At 44.9% G+C, this 16,971-nt stretch overlaps 1 protein-coding gene and 1 long non-coding RNA gene across 11 annotated transcripts in view; one reads left to right on the top strand and one right to left on the bottom strand.

Annotated features, from left to right (window-relative positions):
* LOC142488726 (uncharacterized) overlaps positions 1–4,500 on the bottom strand; it is a 68,325-nt gene extending 63,825 nt beyond the window's left edge. For both annotated transcript variants that reach the window (XR_012799616.1, XR_012799615.1), the window contains exons 1-2: positions 4,451–4,500; positions 2,470–2,631 (exon numbers count right to left, since the gene is read on the bottom strand). This is a non-coding gene — a long non-coding RNA (uncharacterized LOC142488726). The remainder of the gene's footprint in view (positions 1–2,469; positions 2,632–4,450) is intronic.
* Positions 4,501–7,342: 2,842 nt separating this feature from the next.
* SLC4A7 (solute carrier family 4 member 7) overlaps positions 7,343–16,971 on the top strand; it is a 185,795-nt gene continuing 176,166 nt past the window's right edge. For 5 of the 9 annotated variants that reach the window (XM_075586993.1, XM_075586992.1, XM_075586990.1 and 2 more), the window contains exon 1: positions 7,345–7,601. In XM_075586993.1, coding sequence (XP_075443108.1) covers positions 7,554–7,601 — 48 coding nt within the window. In that variant the 5' untranslated portion in view covers positions 7,345–7,553. Of the gene's footprint in view, positions 7,602–16,971 lie in introns of all 9 variants that reach the window. The other 4 variants (XM_075586988.1, XM_075586985.1, XM_075586994.1 and 1 more) reach the window with 3 other exon arrangements.

Genomic DNA, 16,971 nt, shown 5'->3' with positions numbered 1-16,971 from the left:
AGTGCAGTACCAAAGGTGAAGGGGAAAACCCCATACCAACTACTGGCAACCTGTAAATACCAGGGTTTATTGCCAGCCCATTGGGTAGAATAGTAGCCAGGGGTAACCCCGCTACATGTGTATTGTTTTATATATGTATTAGGGAGGCTATATGTATTGTTTTTTATATGTATTGGGTGGGTAGGTGGATGTTTTATTTGTATGTATTTGGGGGGGGTTGTATATATTTGGGGGGTGGGGAATTTTTGTATGTATTTGGGGTTGGGAAGCTTTTTGCATTGGGGGTGGGTTTTTTTGGTATATATTTGTGCGGGGAATTGTGTGAGGAGGAGGGAATGAGTGTGACAGGGGGATAGAGTGAGAGTAGGGTAATTGACGGAGGGGGGAGAGTGAGAGGAAAAGAGGCAGGAGAGGGTGAGTGAGGAAAAGAGGGAGTAACAGTGAGACGCAGGGGATAGGAATACATGTGAGGCGGAGGGGGCAGGGATTGAGTGAGAATGGGATAATTGATGGAGGGGGGAGAGTAAAAGGTCAGGCAGAGGGGAGAGAAATACATGGGAAGAGGGAGGTAAATAGAAGGGGCTCGCGAGGAGTGAAATGAAGCTCGCAACACTGCCAACGGGGGGGAGGGGGGGGGGGCGGAGGGGGAGAGGGGGGCAGGTTGGCCCTGTAGTCCTGGGCCCCGGGAAATCTGTCGGCAGCCCTGCCTACTGCATCGCACAACACGAGTGGGGGCATCATTACAATGCAGGAATGTGATAAGCTCAAACTGTATTAGCTAATAAATAAAGTGACATCTTTTTATTCTGAATCACAAATGAATTGGGACAATAATGAGACTAAACTCAATATGTTATTTGTGCAGTTATTACAATTTCAGCTGTCTTGTCATGCTGGAAACCAGACACAATAAATGCATGGTAGGATATGAAAAATAAATTTCAGGAGCTCCTGCTCTTTTCTCTGTTACTAGGCCCCATCCTCAATAGAGTCTCAGCCACGATGACCTTCTCTAAACCACATGAATGGAATCGTGCACAATAAAGCAGTGGCTTATGTTCTTTGCCAGTTTGTTAGATTTGCAACCAGAATTCCAGGCAAGCGCTCAAATCACATGGACTTTGAATGAAAAAAATCAGAAAAAACAGGATTTCCCCCCAAAATATTAAAGTTGACCTGATGAAATGTTCATTTTGAACCCGAAACGTTGTTTTCTTAACTGTTTAAAAAATACATAGAACTTGATCTTAAAGACTGCTGTAAGTAGAGCTCTACTTTAATATTTTTTGGGGAAATCATGTTTTTTTTCTTATTTTATTACCTCCAGTAGGGGTGCGCAAACTTCTTGAGCTGCGCCTCCCCTGCCCGGGAGCTTCAGAGTTCGCGACCCCCTTCTCCAAAGACTCGGCGTCAAATGACGTTGCAGGTTATGTGACATCACGTGACCCCGCCGTGTCATTTGACGCTCATTGCCATGGCGACGCATTGCCGAAGACCGGGCAGAGAACACGTGAGTTACAGAGGCCTCACGCCTCCCCCAGCATTTAATTTAAATGCCGTGGGGAAGAGCGCGGGGCCCCTGTATCTGCCACGCCCCCCCAGTTTGCGAACCGCTGACCTACAGTATTTTGTTGTCCACAGGTTTCCTTCTGTGACATTTTGCCCCTATTTATTTTCTTGTTTATTGCTGTTAATGAAAACAGAGTCTCAATTTATTTTGCTTCAGGTTCCAGGTTCTGAGCCCAGTCCAACAAGTGTGAGAAGCTCTACCTATCATTCTGCACAGCAGATTGCAAGCATAAAGACCCTGTATTATAAAAGGATAGTCTAACACGAGGTTACAGTTACATAGTAGATGAGGTTGAAAAAAGACATACGTCCATTAAGTTCAACCTATGCTAAGTTTAGACGACAGATGCAATAGGTTATTTTATGCAGAATGAAATCTAGAGCCTCTCAACCCATATATGCTTTGGGTGGCTATAAAGTGCACATAGGAGTAATGATTTAAAAATGGGAGGTGTATAATTGAAACAAGAAGAGCGATTAATATGCAAGCCTAATGTAGCACACGTACCCCCACCCCCTAGAACAGAGGTGGGCAACCTATTTTCAATGTAGCCACAGGTGTGGTGAATGAGAAGTGAAAATCGCCACACCATGCTTTTCGTTTACTTGCGTCACTACACATTTTAGCTACCATAAAAAATAGCAGTTCAAGGTTGGGTCTAGACTCCTACTGAAGGCAGAGGGGAGTATTGGATGGCTGTGTTGCGTCAATGACTCATTCAGGAAGCGGAAACCAGCACACGCCGTCAGGAAAAAGTATATTTTACTGTGGGAGCTGGCAAACTCAAATTCGCCACACTTTCATGGCCAATTCGCCACTTGTGGCGATTGGCGACAGGGTTGCCCACCTCGGCTCTAGGAAATACTGTTTTAGCTACAGGTGTTTGTAGTGCAGCATACCTGTGAGGGTCAGAAGAGCTGAGATGTCTGCGTTGGTTTGGAGACCAGAACAGGCTTTTGGTAGTTCTTCTTGGTGTCAGCGCCTCCAGTTGTAGTGGCTCCATAGTCTTCTGGAGACAGTCTCCACTAAAACACACTCCAGCCATCCTCCCTGCACAAAGACTGATATCCAGGTAGGAGTATATGAAAGGGATGGTTTATTGCAGTCACTGCAGTTTTTTCTCATACAGCGGATGCAAGGGCTCAGAGGATCCAGGCCTCTGGGTGGTGTTTGCTCATGAGTCTGGAGCATCAGATCTTACAGGCCCAGTCAGCCATGAGGGCTGCATGGCCTTTCTCACTCCCAGCTGGGAGAAGCTCCCATTCCCTCTACTAAGGAAGGAGAAAAGACTACCTAAATTTGGCACTGCCTCTCTGAGGAACCAGAAGGGGAGGGCTCAAGGTCTGTATCTATACCTGATAGGCTATACACAGGCCATGAGTCACCACCACACTTCTGTCACTCAGAGAGGAGCATGTGGGCAAACGCCCATAGGATGACCTAACACAGCCTAGACTGCTTAGGGCTTATGTGACAGGGGGAGAAGAGACAGGAAGAGTAGACTAACCATGTTACACTAGGGAAAATCAGATAACCGTATTGGATCATGTATACCTAAATAGGATACAGAGAGGAAACAATAGAGAAGCTGAATATAGCAAGGCTCCGCTTCTCGGCGCCCCGCTTTTCGGCGATCCGCCGATACCGAGAAGGGGGCTGCCATGTCTGGGAATGCGCAGTACGGGGAAGTCCGAGGTCACGTATGCACAGAATGGGGGGTGTTGAGGTTGTGCATGCGCAGAGCGAAGGCTGCACATGTGCAGTACGAAGGTTGCGCATGCACAGCAGGGGGAATTGCCGGTCTGTGCATGTGCACACGGTGAAAATCACCAGTTCCGCTTTCCGGTGATTTTCGCTTTGCGGTGGGCCCTTAGAACGGAACCCGCCGCATGCCCGGGGCTCTCCTGTATAATGCATCTGTAGTCTGTGGGAAACTATAATACTCCTCTAATAACCTACAGCAGGCCTGCACAACTTGTAAAGCAAGAAGGGCCGAACTGCTCCAAGAAAAACAGATTCGGGCCGCACGGGTAAAATCATCATCATTATCATCATATCTCCCCCAGCAGCTCTCATCATCATCATCCTCATATCTCCTTCAGCACCCCTCACCAATCTCTCCCAGCACCCCTCATCATCCTCATATCTGCCCCAGAACCCCATCATCCTCATATCTCTCCCAGCACCCCTCATCATCCTCATATCTCCCCCAGCACTCATCATCTTCATATATCTCCCCCTGCACCCCTCATCATCAACCTTTGCAAGACTCCCCCATCTCTCCCCCTCACCCATACACAATACTCCCCCTCCACATAACACACAATACCCCCCTGCAGACCACACACATCCCACCCCCCTGCACCTCACCTAACATCACTCTCCCACCTGCATCCCACATCACTCCCCTGCACCTCACATCACCCCACTACACATCACCCCACTACATATCCCCCCCTGCACCTCACCTCCCCCCTCTGCACCTCACATAACCCCACTACACCTCCCCCCTGCACCTCACCTCCCCCCCCTGCACCTCACTCACTCACTCCCCTGCACCTCACCCTCCCCTGCACCTCACCTCACTCCCCTGCACCTCACATCACCCCACTGCCACTGACACTCTGCCACTGCCAAACTGCCACTGCCACACTGACACTGACACAGCCACTCTGACACACTGCCACTGCCACACTGCCACTGACACAGCCACACTTTCACACTGCCACTGACACAGCCATATTGCCACAGCCACACTGACACTCTGCCACTGCCACAGCCACACTGCCACAGCCACTCTGACACACTGCCACTCTGACACTGCCACATTGGCCTTAGCTCTGAGGAGCAGCTTCCAGGGGGGGGGGGGGGGTGTCCTACCTTTCACTGTGGAGCATGGCTGGAGGGGGGAAGCCATCTTGGTCCCTGGCAGCAGGCACCTCACTTCCTGCTCTCACTAACAGGCTCCCCTGTCACTAACCCTGCCCCCACCCTCTGCAGTCAGACCGGCCTCAGCTCTGTCCCTTCTCTCCTCTATGCCTGCAGGGGATCGCATCAAACTGCTGCCGATCCTTCCCTAATAGGCAGGGGGGTGGGGGGGGGGGAGGGCATCACGGGCCGCACAAGGAGTCCAGGCGGCCTGCGGGCCGTATGTTGTGCTGGCCTGACCTACAGTATAGTCAGAGCATTGTATTTTATTATAGTAAAACAGTTATTTCTATGAATAATGAGTACATGCAAAAATCTAAAAAATATTATATTACTTATATCAGGGGTGCTCAAACTGGGGGGCACATGTCGCCATGGCAACGCGGTGTGAATTACCGCCGCGGGGGTCACAGATGTCACGTGACCAAATGACGATGCATTAAAGGTAAGGGGCGCAACACACGGGGAGAGCAGGCAGGGGGTGCAGCGAAGAAAGTTTGTGCACCCTTAACATATGATGATATGGAAACTGCAGTACTAATTTATAAATCTGTGGATTTTACACACAGTTGGGATTAATGGAAATGTTATAAGTAATATAATAATTAACTTTATTTCATATAGCGCTTTCCTCCCAATGGGACTCAAAGCACTTCACAATGACAAAATAGTGTACTGTAAGCAGCATTGTACATAGGATTTTTACACACACAGTCTCTGCCCAGATGAGTTTACAATCTATGTATTGGTGCCTGAAGCACAGGAAAATAAAGTGACTTGCCCAAGTTCACAAACTCAGTGTTATTGTTTTTCTGCCAGTGCCTTTACTCACTGAGCCACTTCTTCAGCCCTACAATATAGATCTGCCACGTCTTACTTGAATAGACACACACTTTGTATTACATTAACAGTCATACATGCTAGAACCTCACTCCTGGAATTACTTCATTAAATTAGACAAACAGATTATTCCAGAGATTTCTAGCTTTCATTATTTTTTAAATACAAAACATGAAAAATCTCCTCTTTTGCATTTTGGGCAAACTATCGGCTCATCTCGAATTTTAATGTGGTTGGCAAAATGTTTTTAGATACAGCACTCATTCATTTTAATCTGATATGAAATAAAATCAGTACTTCTGAGTTGTTTCCAATTACATTTCTATATTTTTTACATTTTGGACATTCACAAAACAACTTTGATAAAGCCAAAGACAGGGAAATACACATTTGATGGTATTTGGGTTATTTCTGTTTGGCTGCTACATACAATTTTAACTTATTAAAAAAAAGAAAGTCTGATTTTTCAATGTTATATCCAAGAACAAAATATTATTGAATTATAGATGTTGTAATAACTAATGTTTACTATAAATAAATAAAATGTTGCATTAACTGCAGTTACGATATTTTGGTACTTTTGGGGTAGACAAATTTCCTTTTAATATAGATTTTTTTTAATTAATAAGGAACATAATTTCCCCAAGGCAGTGTGTGAAAAAAATATTAAATGAACCTATGTTGATGGATAATACACAAGGCAAGGAGTCAGCAGATGATACCTGTATAGGTAAACAAAAGGCAGTGGACAGTGAATAATACCATTAGATTAACTGTGCTCTTTCTGTGGATCATATTACACAATGCTGGAGAAGAGTGAACACCTGATTCAGATTTAATAGCTGATAATATGGGGTTGTCTGTTTTATTCCACATTGAGATCAATTCATTAATTTCTTCAAATCCTTTGAGATGTGAGGCATAAAACTAGGACTGGCCAAAAAAACCTGTCACCTCTCACGGCTTCTCTTAGGCTGTCACGGATTTTTGGCAGCCTCAAACTGTCACTGACTTTTAGCATTAGCAGTCTCATAGATGTCAATGGAGCCTCACTGACATACATCCGAACTTGAAATACGATGTTTTTTTGTCTAGATCTCCCAAATCTAATTGATTTTGGCTCCTGAAAACTGGCTTTGTGGTTCTGGTCCATTTGGCACTGGAGGAATTACAAAAGTGTCTACTTGATTTAATGACAATGTATACCTGTTAAAAAGCTTTTGGAACACATCTTTACTTTATGGTATAGTTAAAGCAGCAGTCCAAGCTGCCGTATTTTTATTTTTTGCCTTTAATAGAATACAATCCACACAATGATAAGTAATTAACTAAATTGCTGATCAACCCGTTCTCCTGTGATCGATTGGCAAAGATTTGGCTCGGGGTTCACTAAATGGCTGTCAGTGCAGCAGAAGAAGACCAAAGATGCAAAGTTCTGAGGGGAACATCATGACCAGGCAGTCACTAGATACAATTGGTGCACTGCTAGAGAGGACAGGGCTCAAAAAGGGGTGTGCCAGAGCCTGTTTCAAAAGAGGAAGGGATGTGACTTTGTAAACGGTTGCTATAGAAACAAAATAGGCTTGCTACATTATAATACATTAAAAACGTCATTCAGAGTTGTTTGGGAAAATACTTGTAGCATTTTTTTTTATAGTACAGAACTGATTTATTTAAAACAACCTCATTTAGTCTTATATTTCTTTATTTTTGCCGAAATTGAATATAGTGCCATCTTTAAAAGAAATGATAACATGGGTAATACCATGGACCACCTTCCAACCTCTAGGAAATATTACACAAAGCGCAGAGCAGAGGGGGAAGGGTGTAAGTAGCAAGCAGCGGAATACATATATATATATAGAGAGAGAGAGAGAGGGGGGAGATAGAAGTAAGGGAAGGGGTGGGTGCAGCCAATGGGAAATATAGAAGAAGGCAATGCAAAGAGAAAGAGTCAGTGAGTCAGAGGAGGAGGAGGTGGTGGAGGGCGGATTAGGGGCGGGGTAAACCAACTGCACGGTTCTCTTTCCGATAAAGATCCTGGTCCAAGCCGGGGAGGGGGTGGGTGAAAAGGTTTGCAACCCGGGCAGGGTGATAGTGAAGTCACCGGGACTCCCACAGGGGCACATACATACATATACAGTGTGCGCTGATCGCCGGTGCTTATTACCCCCTGCAAAATCACCAGTGCTTGGGGGGCACAGACAACAGGGCCATGGATGAAGACCGGGTTGGGGAACAGATGAGACCTCTACTCACCACGGTATGAATTGTGTTGGGAGGATGTGTTTGTGTTCAGACCCCGTGGCATTTATTTAATAGGATGTGCTTGGGTTGTTCATTGTGTCCTTATTGAGACGCGAATGCCTTGTATTGTGATGCTGATCTGCAGTAGCAGTGCCTGCTCCCAGAGCACACAATAGATTTGGCTCATGAGTTTTCCCCCAGTGCTCTCACCCTCTCTCACACAGGGAATATATGATTACAAGCTTTTTCGAGGTTGTTGAGGATTACTACATTTTTCAGGGTCTGTGGGTGTCCGAGTCTTGCTGGGGGTGTTGAGTATTTGGCATTGCTTTTTAATCCGACTCCCTTTTTTAATTATCATTGATATGTATTTATTTGTGTGTATATAATGGGGATCTGCCAATGGATATCTGCTGGTTCGGTTCAATTTTCAGTTCCCAAAGCTTCCCGTAACATCTTGTGTATGTTGGGGGGGGGGGGGGGGGGGGGGGGGAGTGATCAAATCTTTTGGCTTAAATGAAGGGATCCAGAAACGCATTGCATGTGGATGCCACGTGAATCCGAACCGAAGTTACAAAAAAAATAATGTCATTACTTACGGTGTATTATGAGATTATCAATTTCATTGCTGAATGGGACCATCAGTGTGCTGTGACTTAAACAGAGAATGATTAACCCTGTGCTTCCCTGTCCTCCTTTGTCATGGTTTTACAGAAGCACTACTGTCCTACTGACAGCAGCTTTATGTATCTGCCACTTGATGTGACCCCCTTTAGTACCAGATGTGGTCGCAATGCGTTTCCCACTTATGTGCGGTGCATTCCCTTCTGGTGCTGAAGGGGTTTTACAGCACATGTTATGGGGGGGTTTCCTTGTTGCTGGTGGCCTCTCATCCAACATGAACAGCTTGTGCTTCTCGGTGGAAATGACTCACACGGAAGTTACATCCCCCGGTCTGGGTGTCACTAAGAGGAGGAGACAAGAAGAGACTCAATCCCTGCTCTACAAGGATGAGCGAGAATCAAAGCTTTAGCAGTGTAATATGTTTTCCCAAACAAGACCACCGTTTTCACAGTTTTAGCCAGGTGGATAGAGTGGTAGCTCCTATCCCCTTGTGGATATTCAGTCTCCTTCTCAGAAGGGATCACATAGGCCCAGGCAATGATGAGGCTCATGACAGGATAATAGTGTGCATGTTAGACATAGAGGTTACCATTGGTTCCCCTAAGTTTCATTCACACATGCTTTAATACTTAGAAATGGGTAAACTTGTGGTATTATTGTGTGTGTGTGTGTGTGTGTGTGTGTGTGTGGTAGCTGACTTTTAACATTTTCTCTTATTTAGCTGGCAATGATTTTCAACCAGATTATTAGGGTTCTGGTAAGGCTAAAGATGTTATATTAGAGTTGGGGTAAGGCTGCGCTTACAGTTCCCAGCAACGACGTTGCACCAAAACAAATACATTGGATTAGTTGCATGCGCTTATAGTAAGTGCGACGGAGCTACAAAAAATTTGAAGCCATTGAAATGTGATTTTGGGAGAGACAGTCGCCACATGTGACTGTCTACATCAATCACAGAGCGTCTTCTGCACTCTGCCCGCCCCCTTCGTGACATCACTGGCCTTGTCGCCAGCGACGTCGCTCCAAACCTACGTGCAACTTTCGCCAGTGGTGATGGGTGACTACATCGGTTGCGTCACCGGCAACTGGCATGTTGGGGTCGGCGGGATATATATATATATATATGATTTTTTTTCTCTCATGCTTTTCTTACATGTTGCCCTCTTACACAGACATTTTGAGAAAAGAGACAAGGCTCACAGAGGTAAGTATATTATAAAAGGTATTAAGTAAAAAAGGCAAATATCCAGACTTCCAACATAGATAATTGCAGCAGGTTCACATCGGCGACAGTGGGTGCTGGATGAAATTGAGGTGACCCCCGGCTAGCAAAAACACTCATACTACAGCTTGCACAGTCCTTGTGGCTCTCCGAGGAAAAACAGGAAGTGACGTCACCAAAGGGTCGACAAATCCCAATGCGTTTTGCATTACAATGCTTCAGCACGTTGTGAACCTGCTGCTATTTACTATGTTGTAAGCCTGGATATTTACCTTTTTTTTGAATTTTTTTTACTTGATACATTTTATAATATACTTACCTCAGTGCGCCTGGTCTCCTCTCCAAATGTATTTGTCTAGGCACATGCACAGAATCGCTCCATGGGAGACAGGCAGCAAGAGGTAGCGTAGCGGCCTTGTCTGGCCTGTGCCAGCAGAACCTACAAGGGAAAACCAATAGAGTAGACTTGTGCTGAGGATTTTTTTTTCTATTTATGTTGCACTCCTTCATTAGAATGCTTCAGGGATGGGTAAAAGATTTTGCAACATATTTAAGAAGTCTCATTTGACTAAAGAAGCTTCAGGGATGACCGTGATCTTGTAGCATGTATGTTCCACTTTCTGGTGCTGTAAGTGAGACTCTAGACTTATCATCACTTCATCATTGTGTCTGATCTGTAAGGAATATTTATGACTATGACTCCAATTATCCCACACACTCATAAAGTCTGCAGACAAATGAGAAAAAGATGCTTGGATTAGCACACAGACAAAGAAAAGCAGAGAACCACAGGATGCAATTATATTTGCAGTTTATGCAATTACACTTGTTCAAGAAGTACTAGAGCGGTGGGAACAACTTTGTGTGCACATTTCTAAAATTGGCTAATTGCGTAACTCTTGAAACTTTCAAGAAAATGGCAAACATTGCAAAATTCAACAAACACCATTTTCTTACTTGAGGATTTCGCATCCAAATTCTTTATTTTTTAATGTATGTATTTTTTAAGTCACCTTTACAAAATTTGCAATTTTTGGCAGTGTTTCACAAATTTTGCAATGCTCTTGACAATTTAAAACTACAGAGACACATTTAAAAACAAATCTTAAATAGTGTGATAGTAGGGGGTTAGGGTTAGGGTGTTGAGGGTTAAGCCTGCTGGTTGCCCCTACCAGTCAAGATGATGACCGGGGGACCAGTCAAGTTGGCCATCTTAGGTTGCCAAAATGACTGCCATGTATGTTGTTTTGGTCCCCCCCCTCCCACCATGTGAAACAGTTTATTCCCAATATATTAAAGAAAAAAGTGACAATAGCGCTCTAACACACACAAATATTAAACCACTTATATGTGAATAATAAAACAGTGATAATAGTGATATTCGTGCTTAAATAACAATAAAGTGAATAAAGGACTTAGAAACAGACTACAACCCTTGAAAAAGACTGTTCCACTCGTCTTGCATCAGATGATCTTCCTAAAAATCAGGGGAGCGTGTCTCGTAGCCATAAAATAAAGAAAACATTACATAGTGCAATAATGTTTTAAATCAGTGATTTGGTGCAAAAAAAGTTCAAAAATGACTACTCACATTGAAGCAATCAAAATCAAGCAGTCATCCAACTTAAGGGGTGGATGTACCCTGTGTATATGCAGCAGCCACCAGCCCCCAACCTCCAAGGAAAGAAAAAGAGACCTTATAGTGCAGATGGTATTATATTAAAACAGGGAATACAAGAATGAAGGCTTACACTTCATATGGTCAGAGTAGGCAGTAATGAATTGCGGATAACGGGTGCTCAGTTGGTCGCTCCCCTGAGTTCCTCGCTGTCCTCCGCCTCTACCGGAAACACTCGCGTCCACGCCGGGGCTCCCGTCACGTCACTTCCGGTGCAGTGGGAACCACCGGATAAAGATCCACACAGTGGTGGAGCAGCTGCGTTATCCGCAATTCATTACTGCCTACTCTGACCATACGAAGTGTAAGCCTTCATTCTTGTATTCCCTGTTTTAATATAATACCATCTGCACTATATGGTCTCTTTTTCTTTCCTTGGAGGTTGGGGGCTGGTGGCTGCTGCATATACACAGGGTACATCCACCCCTTAAGTTGGATGACTGCTTGATTTTGATTGCTTCAATGTGAGTAGTCATTTTTGAACTTTTTTTGCACCAAATCACTGATTTAAAACATTATTGCACTATGTAATGTTTTCTTTATTTTATGGCTACGAGACACGCTCCCCTGATTTTTTGGAAGATATTCCCAATATATATCTGACTGTATATTTTGTTAAGACTTCATTGTGTGGTGGGCCATAATTCACTTAGCAAGGCCAGCACACAATGAATCCCTGAACTATCCTTTTGTTTTGGGCTAGGTGCTGTGCTTGGGAACACTGGGGAAGTGGCGGAGGGCATAGACTCATGTCGGGGGAACACGTTCTCTAAGAGCAGAGGCATTGTTGGTCCCCGACCGTGAGGCACCTATCTCTGCAGGAGGTATCAAACTGAAACTGGGAGCCGAGGCTTGGGTCCTAGCCCCATCGCTCGATTTCCCATTGGTCAGTTTGAATTACCCACTCAATCCCACCACTATGGGCTGTCCTAAAGCATTGTCACCACCCACAGCCCTGGTATGTCCATCTCGGGTGAGCCCTCAGCCACTGATTGGCTCAGCGATGACAATCTCTTAGGTGATTTGGCACCCGTTTTCAGATGGAGGCTGGGAAAGTATATATGCCAATGCTGATCAGTGTTATTTGTAGTGGTTAGTCTCTGACACAGAGATTAACTGGAAATACGAATGGAGAACCAAGGGACGATCTTCCCGAATAACTGGGATATTCTGAGATGGCCGGATGGTGGCCACATCCTGGGTGATATCGCTTCGACAGTGCCCAGCACCCAGTGAGCTAGGAGTCTCCCGTAACACCCTGTTTTGGTACGTTGTGACTGTATTTGAGCATTGTGTTGCTTTTGTTTTCTCTGGCCAAAATAAACCTTGTTTATTTAACTTCTGTGTTCTGTTTGGTGCTTTGATCCTGATGTGATTGTCTGGTCTACCGTGACAAAGATTAACCTCACAAACACAAATATTTAGCAGTGAAATCTCAAGAAAAAGAAAAAAAGTACATGTCTAAAATGACACACAAATCAAAACCAGAACATGGCAGCAAACAATTAAGATTTGGGTATTTATGAATTGAACCAAAAGATACTTAATTGTGTGAGTCTACATTTGTTTATACTTTATACTAAAAGATAAGATTTGCAAAAATAGAATGAAAGGTTTTTTTTTTTTTTTTTTCTCACTAATGGTTAATTAAAATATCCCAGTATTACGGTTAAGTATTTCTGCTTTGATTGTAAGAATTAAAAAAAAAAAAAAAAAAAAAGGATTCCTTTTATTGTGAACAATCAGTTGTTAAATAGTTAAGCCTAAAGATTACTAAAGTGCAAAAAATTACTCTAGTCTTTTTAGTATACTGTAAAATCATACCTTCATAACCAAGTACAGTGAAAGATTAGAGTAAATTGTTTGTCAAATAATTTTCTAAACCTCGTAAAGTTCTGTACATTCCATAATAATCCACTTGGTTTGCAAATACAACCAGCCTTGGACAAATGCTGAGGAATCCACATCCCTCTTAGGGGTGTAATATAGCACGCGCGCATGCGTCAATTATAATTGACTGTGTTAAACCTGGCGTTCTATACTTCAGCCGTGCACGGCAGTGAGAGTTGAGCCAGCAGATTGTAGGAAAGACATGGAAACTGTCTTTTCGCGTTGCTGCCGTTGCACGTCACACTCTATTAACCAATCACAGCGAGGCTGCAATTGCACGAGAGTCTCTCGGCTGCATAATGTAGACAAATAATAGCCTAATTGGCAAAGACAAAAACCTCCATAGCTGTAAATGGAATTTTGCTTTGATAAATCTGGCGCTGCAGTATATGTTGCTCTACTTCTTGCCCCTGTTTTGCAGTTGTGAGACTTTGATCCGGTACATAACCCCTCCACACTGCCAGCATAGCAAACCGGTTGTGTTGCCACTTGCAGTTCTCATTTGTATATGTTCTAATATTTGACATACACATACTTCTATTGAGAGGTTGGATCAGAATCTCTTTGAGGTAAGTTCACAGTTTCATTTCTTTGATCCAATTTTTGTATAAAAAATTATATTTTTGCCCTTATGTCTCCTTTTCTATGTGAACCGCAGAGTACATGGTTGATGCACTATGTACAAAGAAAATGGTGTTTTTTGATTTTATTTCCATCACACTTTACACAAATGTTTTCTTTGTTATGGCCACGCCAACCCGTCCGCGTCATAGCCACGTCCAGCTGTCGTTCACAGACCACGTACACAAAGTGTGATTCACATGCACAAGCATTAGCACACGCATGCGTGAGCGCGCCAACTATAAAACAAGCTTTAGAGTAACAAGCTTGTTTCTTTTATGTACCTCATGCCCTGAGGAGGAACTAGGTATTTTTGTGCCAGGGACAAGTTCCACCAACTGCTCCCTCCCCTCACCCCTCCCAATTTATATTTCCAAGCCAAAATAATTCTGTAATTGGGGATTTTCCCCGACACAATCCCATTTCTCCCACTTACACCCCCCTCCATTCATCACTCCCACCACCATCCATCTGTCAGCCCCACTCATGCATCGATCTCTTACCCTGCCCCCAAGCCAAAAGTGTCCAGTAGAGTGGTGGGGAGCGGAGCTCGTCCTGGCAGCATAACGTCTGAGTGGAACCGCTGGGGCGGGTCCCACCTCCTGCTGCCATCCTTTGACCGACCTCATCCCCCCTAGTTCCACTGCTCTTTTGTCCATTTCATTGGAAACACTTAAACCCCAAAAGAGATGCCTATCGGAGCACCTTACAGTCACTCAGATTGCTGCTTAACCAGGAAGATAAAGTCTGCATGGCTGTGAGGTGTGCGGAAGGAGTCTTTCCTTGTTAACGAGACATTCTGCATCTCGGGAAACTCAGACAATCTACCAACTGTTCAGAAGTGCAGGGTTTTTCTTGGTATGCTTGTACTATTTTCATGAGACATACATGTATGGTTACCCATCTGCCACGTTAATTCATTTAACCTATTCAGTTATGTTAACAATACAGCAACCAAATGGTTATCTTTCAGTCTAAAAATACCTATTTTTCTATGTCTCCTGTGAGGTCACCTGGGTTAACCTGGTCTGCATTAATGGGACAATTTAGCAAGAAAAAAACAATGTTTATAATAGTGACTGTGTCAAATCACTGGGTACATCTGTACACTATCTCTATGTTTCTGCAAACGTATTGTGCAAATTCCTGAGACTGGTCCGGTTAGAAGACAAAAGTTGACAGAGAGGGCACTCGCCCTTTTTCCTTTAAAGATTTAAAATGTATGATAATTTAAAATCTGATGTAATTCACTAGGACAAAAGAAAAGCTGTGTGTGCTGTGCACGAGCATAGTAAGTGAAACTTCTTTGACTTTTGTCACAGAAATTGTATTTGTGTTGGTGTTGGTGATGTTTTAATTAAAAATCAAAATACAATCTCAATGACAAAACGCAAATAAATTTGACTTAGAATGCGCGTGCTCGGCACACATCCCCTGTATTAGCTATTTGCACTAAGTGTGAATTCCGCGTGTGACTGAGAGTGTGCGTGTGACTGAGAGTGTGCGTGTGACTGAGAGTGTGCGTGTGACTGAGAGTGTGCGTGTGACTGAGAGTGTGCGTGTGACTGAGAGTGTGCGTGTGACTGAGAGTGTGCGTGTGACTGAGAGTGTGCGTGTGACTGAGAGTGTGCGTGTGACTGAGAGTGTGCGTGTGACTGAGAGTGTGCGTGTGACTGAGAGTGTGCGTGTGAGTGACTGTGAGTGTGACTGTGTGTGGGGGTCTGGGGGGTTCAGTCAGTGTGTGTGGGTCTTCGGGGGGGTCAGTCAGTGTGTTAGGGGGTCTGGGGGGGTCAGTCAGTGTGTTAGGGGGTCTGGGGGGGTCAGTCAGTGTGTGTGGGGGTCTGGGGTGGTCAGTCAGTGTGTTTGGGGGTCTGGGGGGGTCAGTCAGTGTGTGTGGGGGTCTGGGGGGGATGTCAGTGTGTGGGGGGGTCCGGGGGGGGGTCAGTCAGTGTGTGGGGGGGTCAGTCAGTGTGTGTGGGGGGTCCGGGGGGGTCCGTCAGTGTGGGGGGGGTCCGCGCGGGTTGCGCCCGGGTTTTTGTACCACCGCTTCCTGGGGGGCCCGCAAACGCCCGCGTCACTGGAGGGCTGAATGGCGCCGCTGCCAGCCGCTTCTGCGCATGCGCGGCATGGCAGCGGTAGTGGAAGTTAGGCGGGCCCATGTGTGGGCTGGGAGGGAGGTCCCATTCGGGTTAGGAAAGGGTGGGGGGGGGGGGGCTGTCCCGGTCGGGCGGTCTCTGCTGTCCCGGGCAGCAGACGGGGAACGGCAACACATGTCAACAACCGTGGCAGCGGGCGGGGAACGGCGCCGCTGCCAACCGCTTCTGCGCATGCGTGGCTTTCCTCCAGTCCCCATGATTACTGAGCATGCGCGGCTTGGCAGCGGATGTGCAGGGGGAATGGCGGCCGTTAGGAGCATATGTCATCAGCCATGTGGGGGGAGCAGCGGCCGTTAGGAGCGGCGCTGGCGGCTACCGCCGCCGCATCTGATTTGTGGAGCGGGTGTGATGTCAGTGTTGGGATTGGGCTGAGCCAGAACACAGCCCGGCCTCAACTGCCAGCACTGACGTCACATCCGTTTCATTTCTGTCTCCACAATCCATTTTTGTCCCAGTTCGAATGAGGTGCCACTAAGGAAGTTTCACTTCAAAATATATATATATATATATCTATATATCTATATCTATATCTCTCAGATGGCTACAAAAATATCAAACATGACAGGATTTCTGTGTTGCATATGTCAGATATTTGTTTCCTCTTCAAAGATTACAATTAGCCCTGTCAGGACAGATGTCCCAAAGTGCATTTTAAATCAAACTAATGCAACAGGTAGGGTAGCATTGTTATAGGGTATTTTATACTCTGATTCATTTAAGTTTTAAAGTAGTTTTCTCTACCAGCCATAAATGTCACAAAAGTTTGTGTGGGAGAAAAGACATCCACAAAAGGTTTGCTTGTCCTTGTGACAGGGACACAGTTTTGAGCATAAAAATAATGCATTTGGGTATCAAAAGTGTACAGCAAATAAAAATATCACTTGTGAGCACATTCACATGTCTCAGACACTGTAACCCTGCTTTTCAACACTATCTCTTGGCATACAGTGCTTCCACTGCAGCCAGGGATTCTGGGAAATAACATGCAAATGAGCACACAGTTCACCTTTTAACTTCATGTCCATTTTAACATGGACCCCTATAAGCGTATGCCTGCTGTACAGCTTTTCAGCACAGTCTGGGTTAAAGAAGTGCACAGCCAGTAAAATACACTCAGCTGTTTCAACCTTTTGGGTCTCATCACTGTGTGAGGCTTGTTATACTGACTTTACAATGGGAAGTTGGAATAGCTTTC

Source organism: Ascaphus truei, chromosome 2 (assembly GCF_040206685.1).
Source record: "Ascaphus truei isolate aAscTru1 chromosome 2, aAscTru1.hap1, whole genome shotgun sequence".
Lineage (NCBI taxonomy): Eukaryota > Metazoa > Chordata > Amphibia > Anura > Ascaphidae > Ascaphus > Ascaphus truei.
This window is presented reverse-complemented; position numbering and strand designations above follow the sequence as displayed.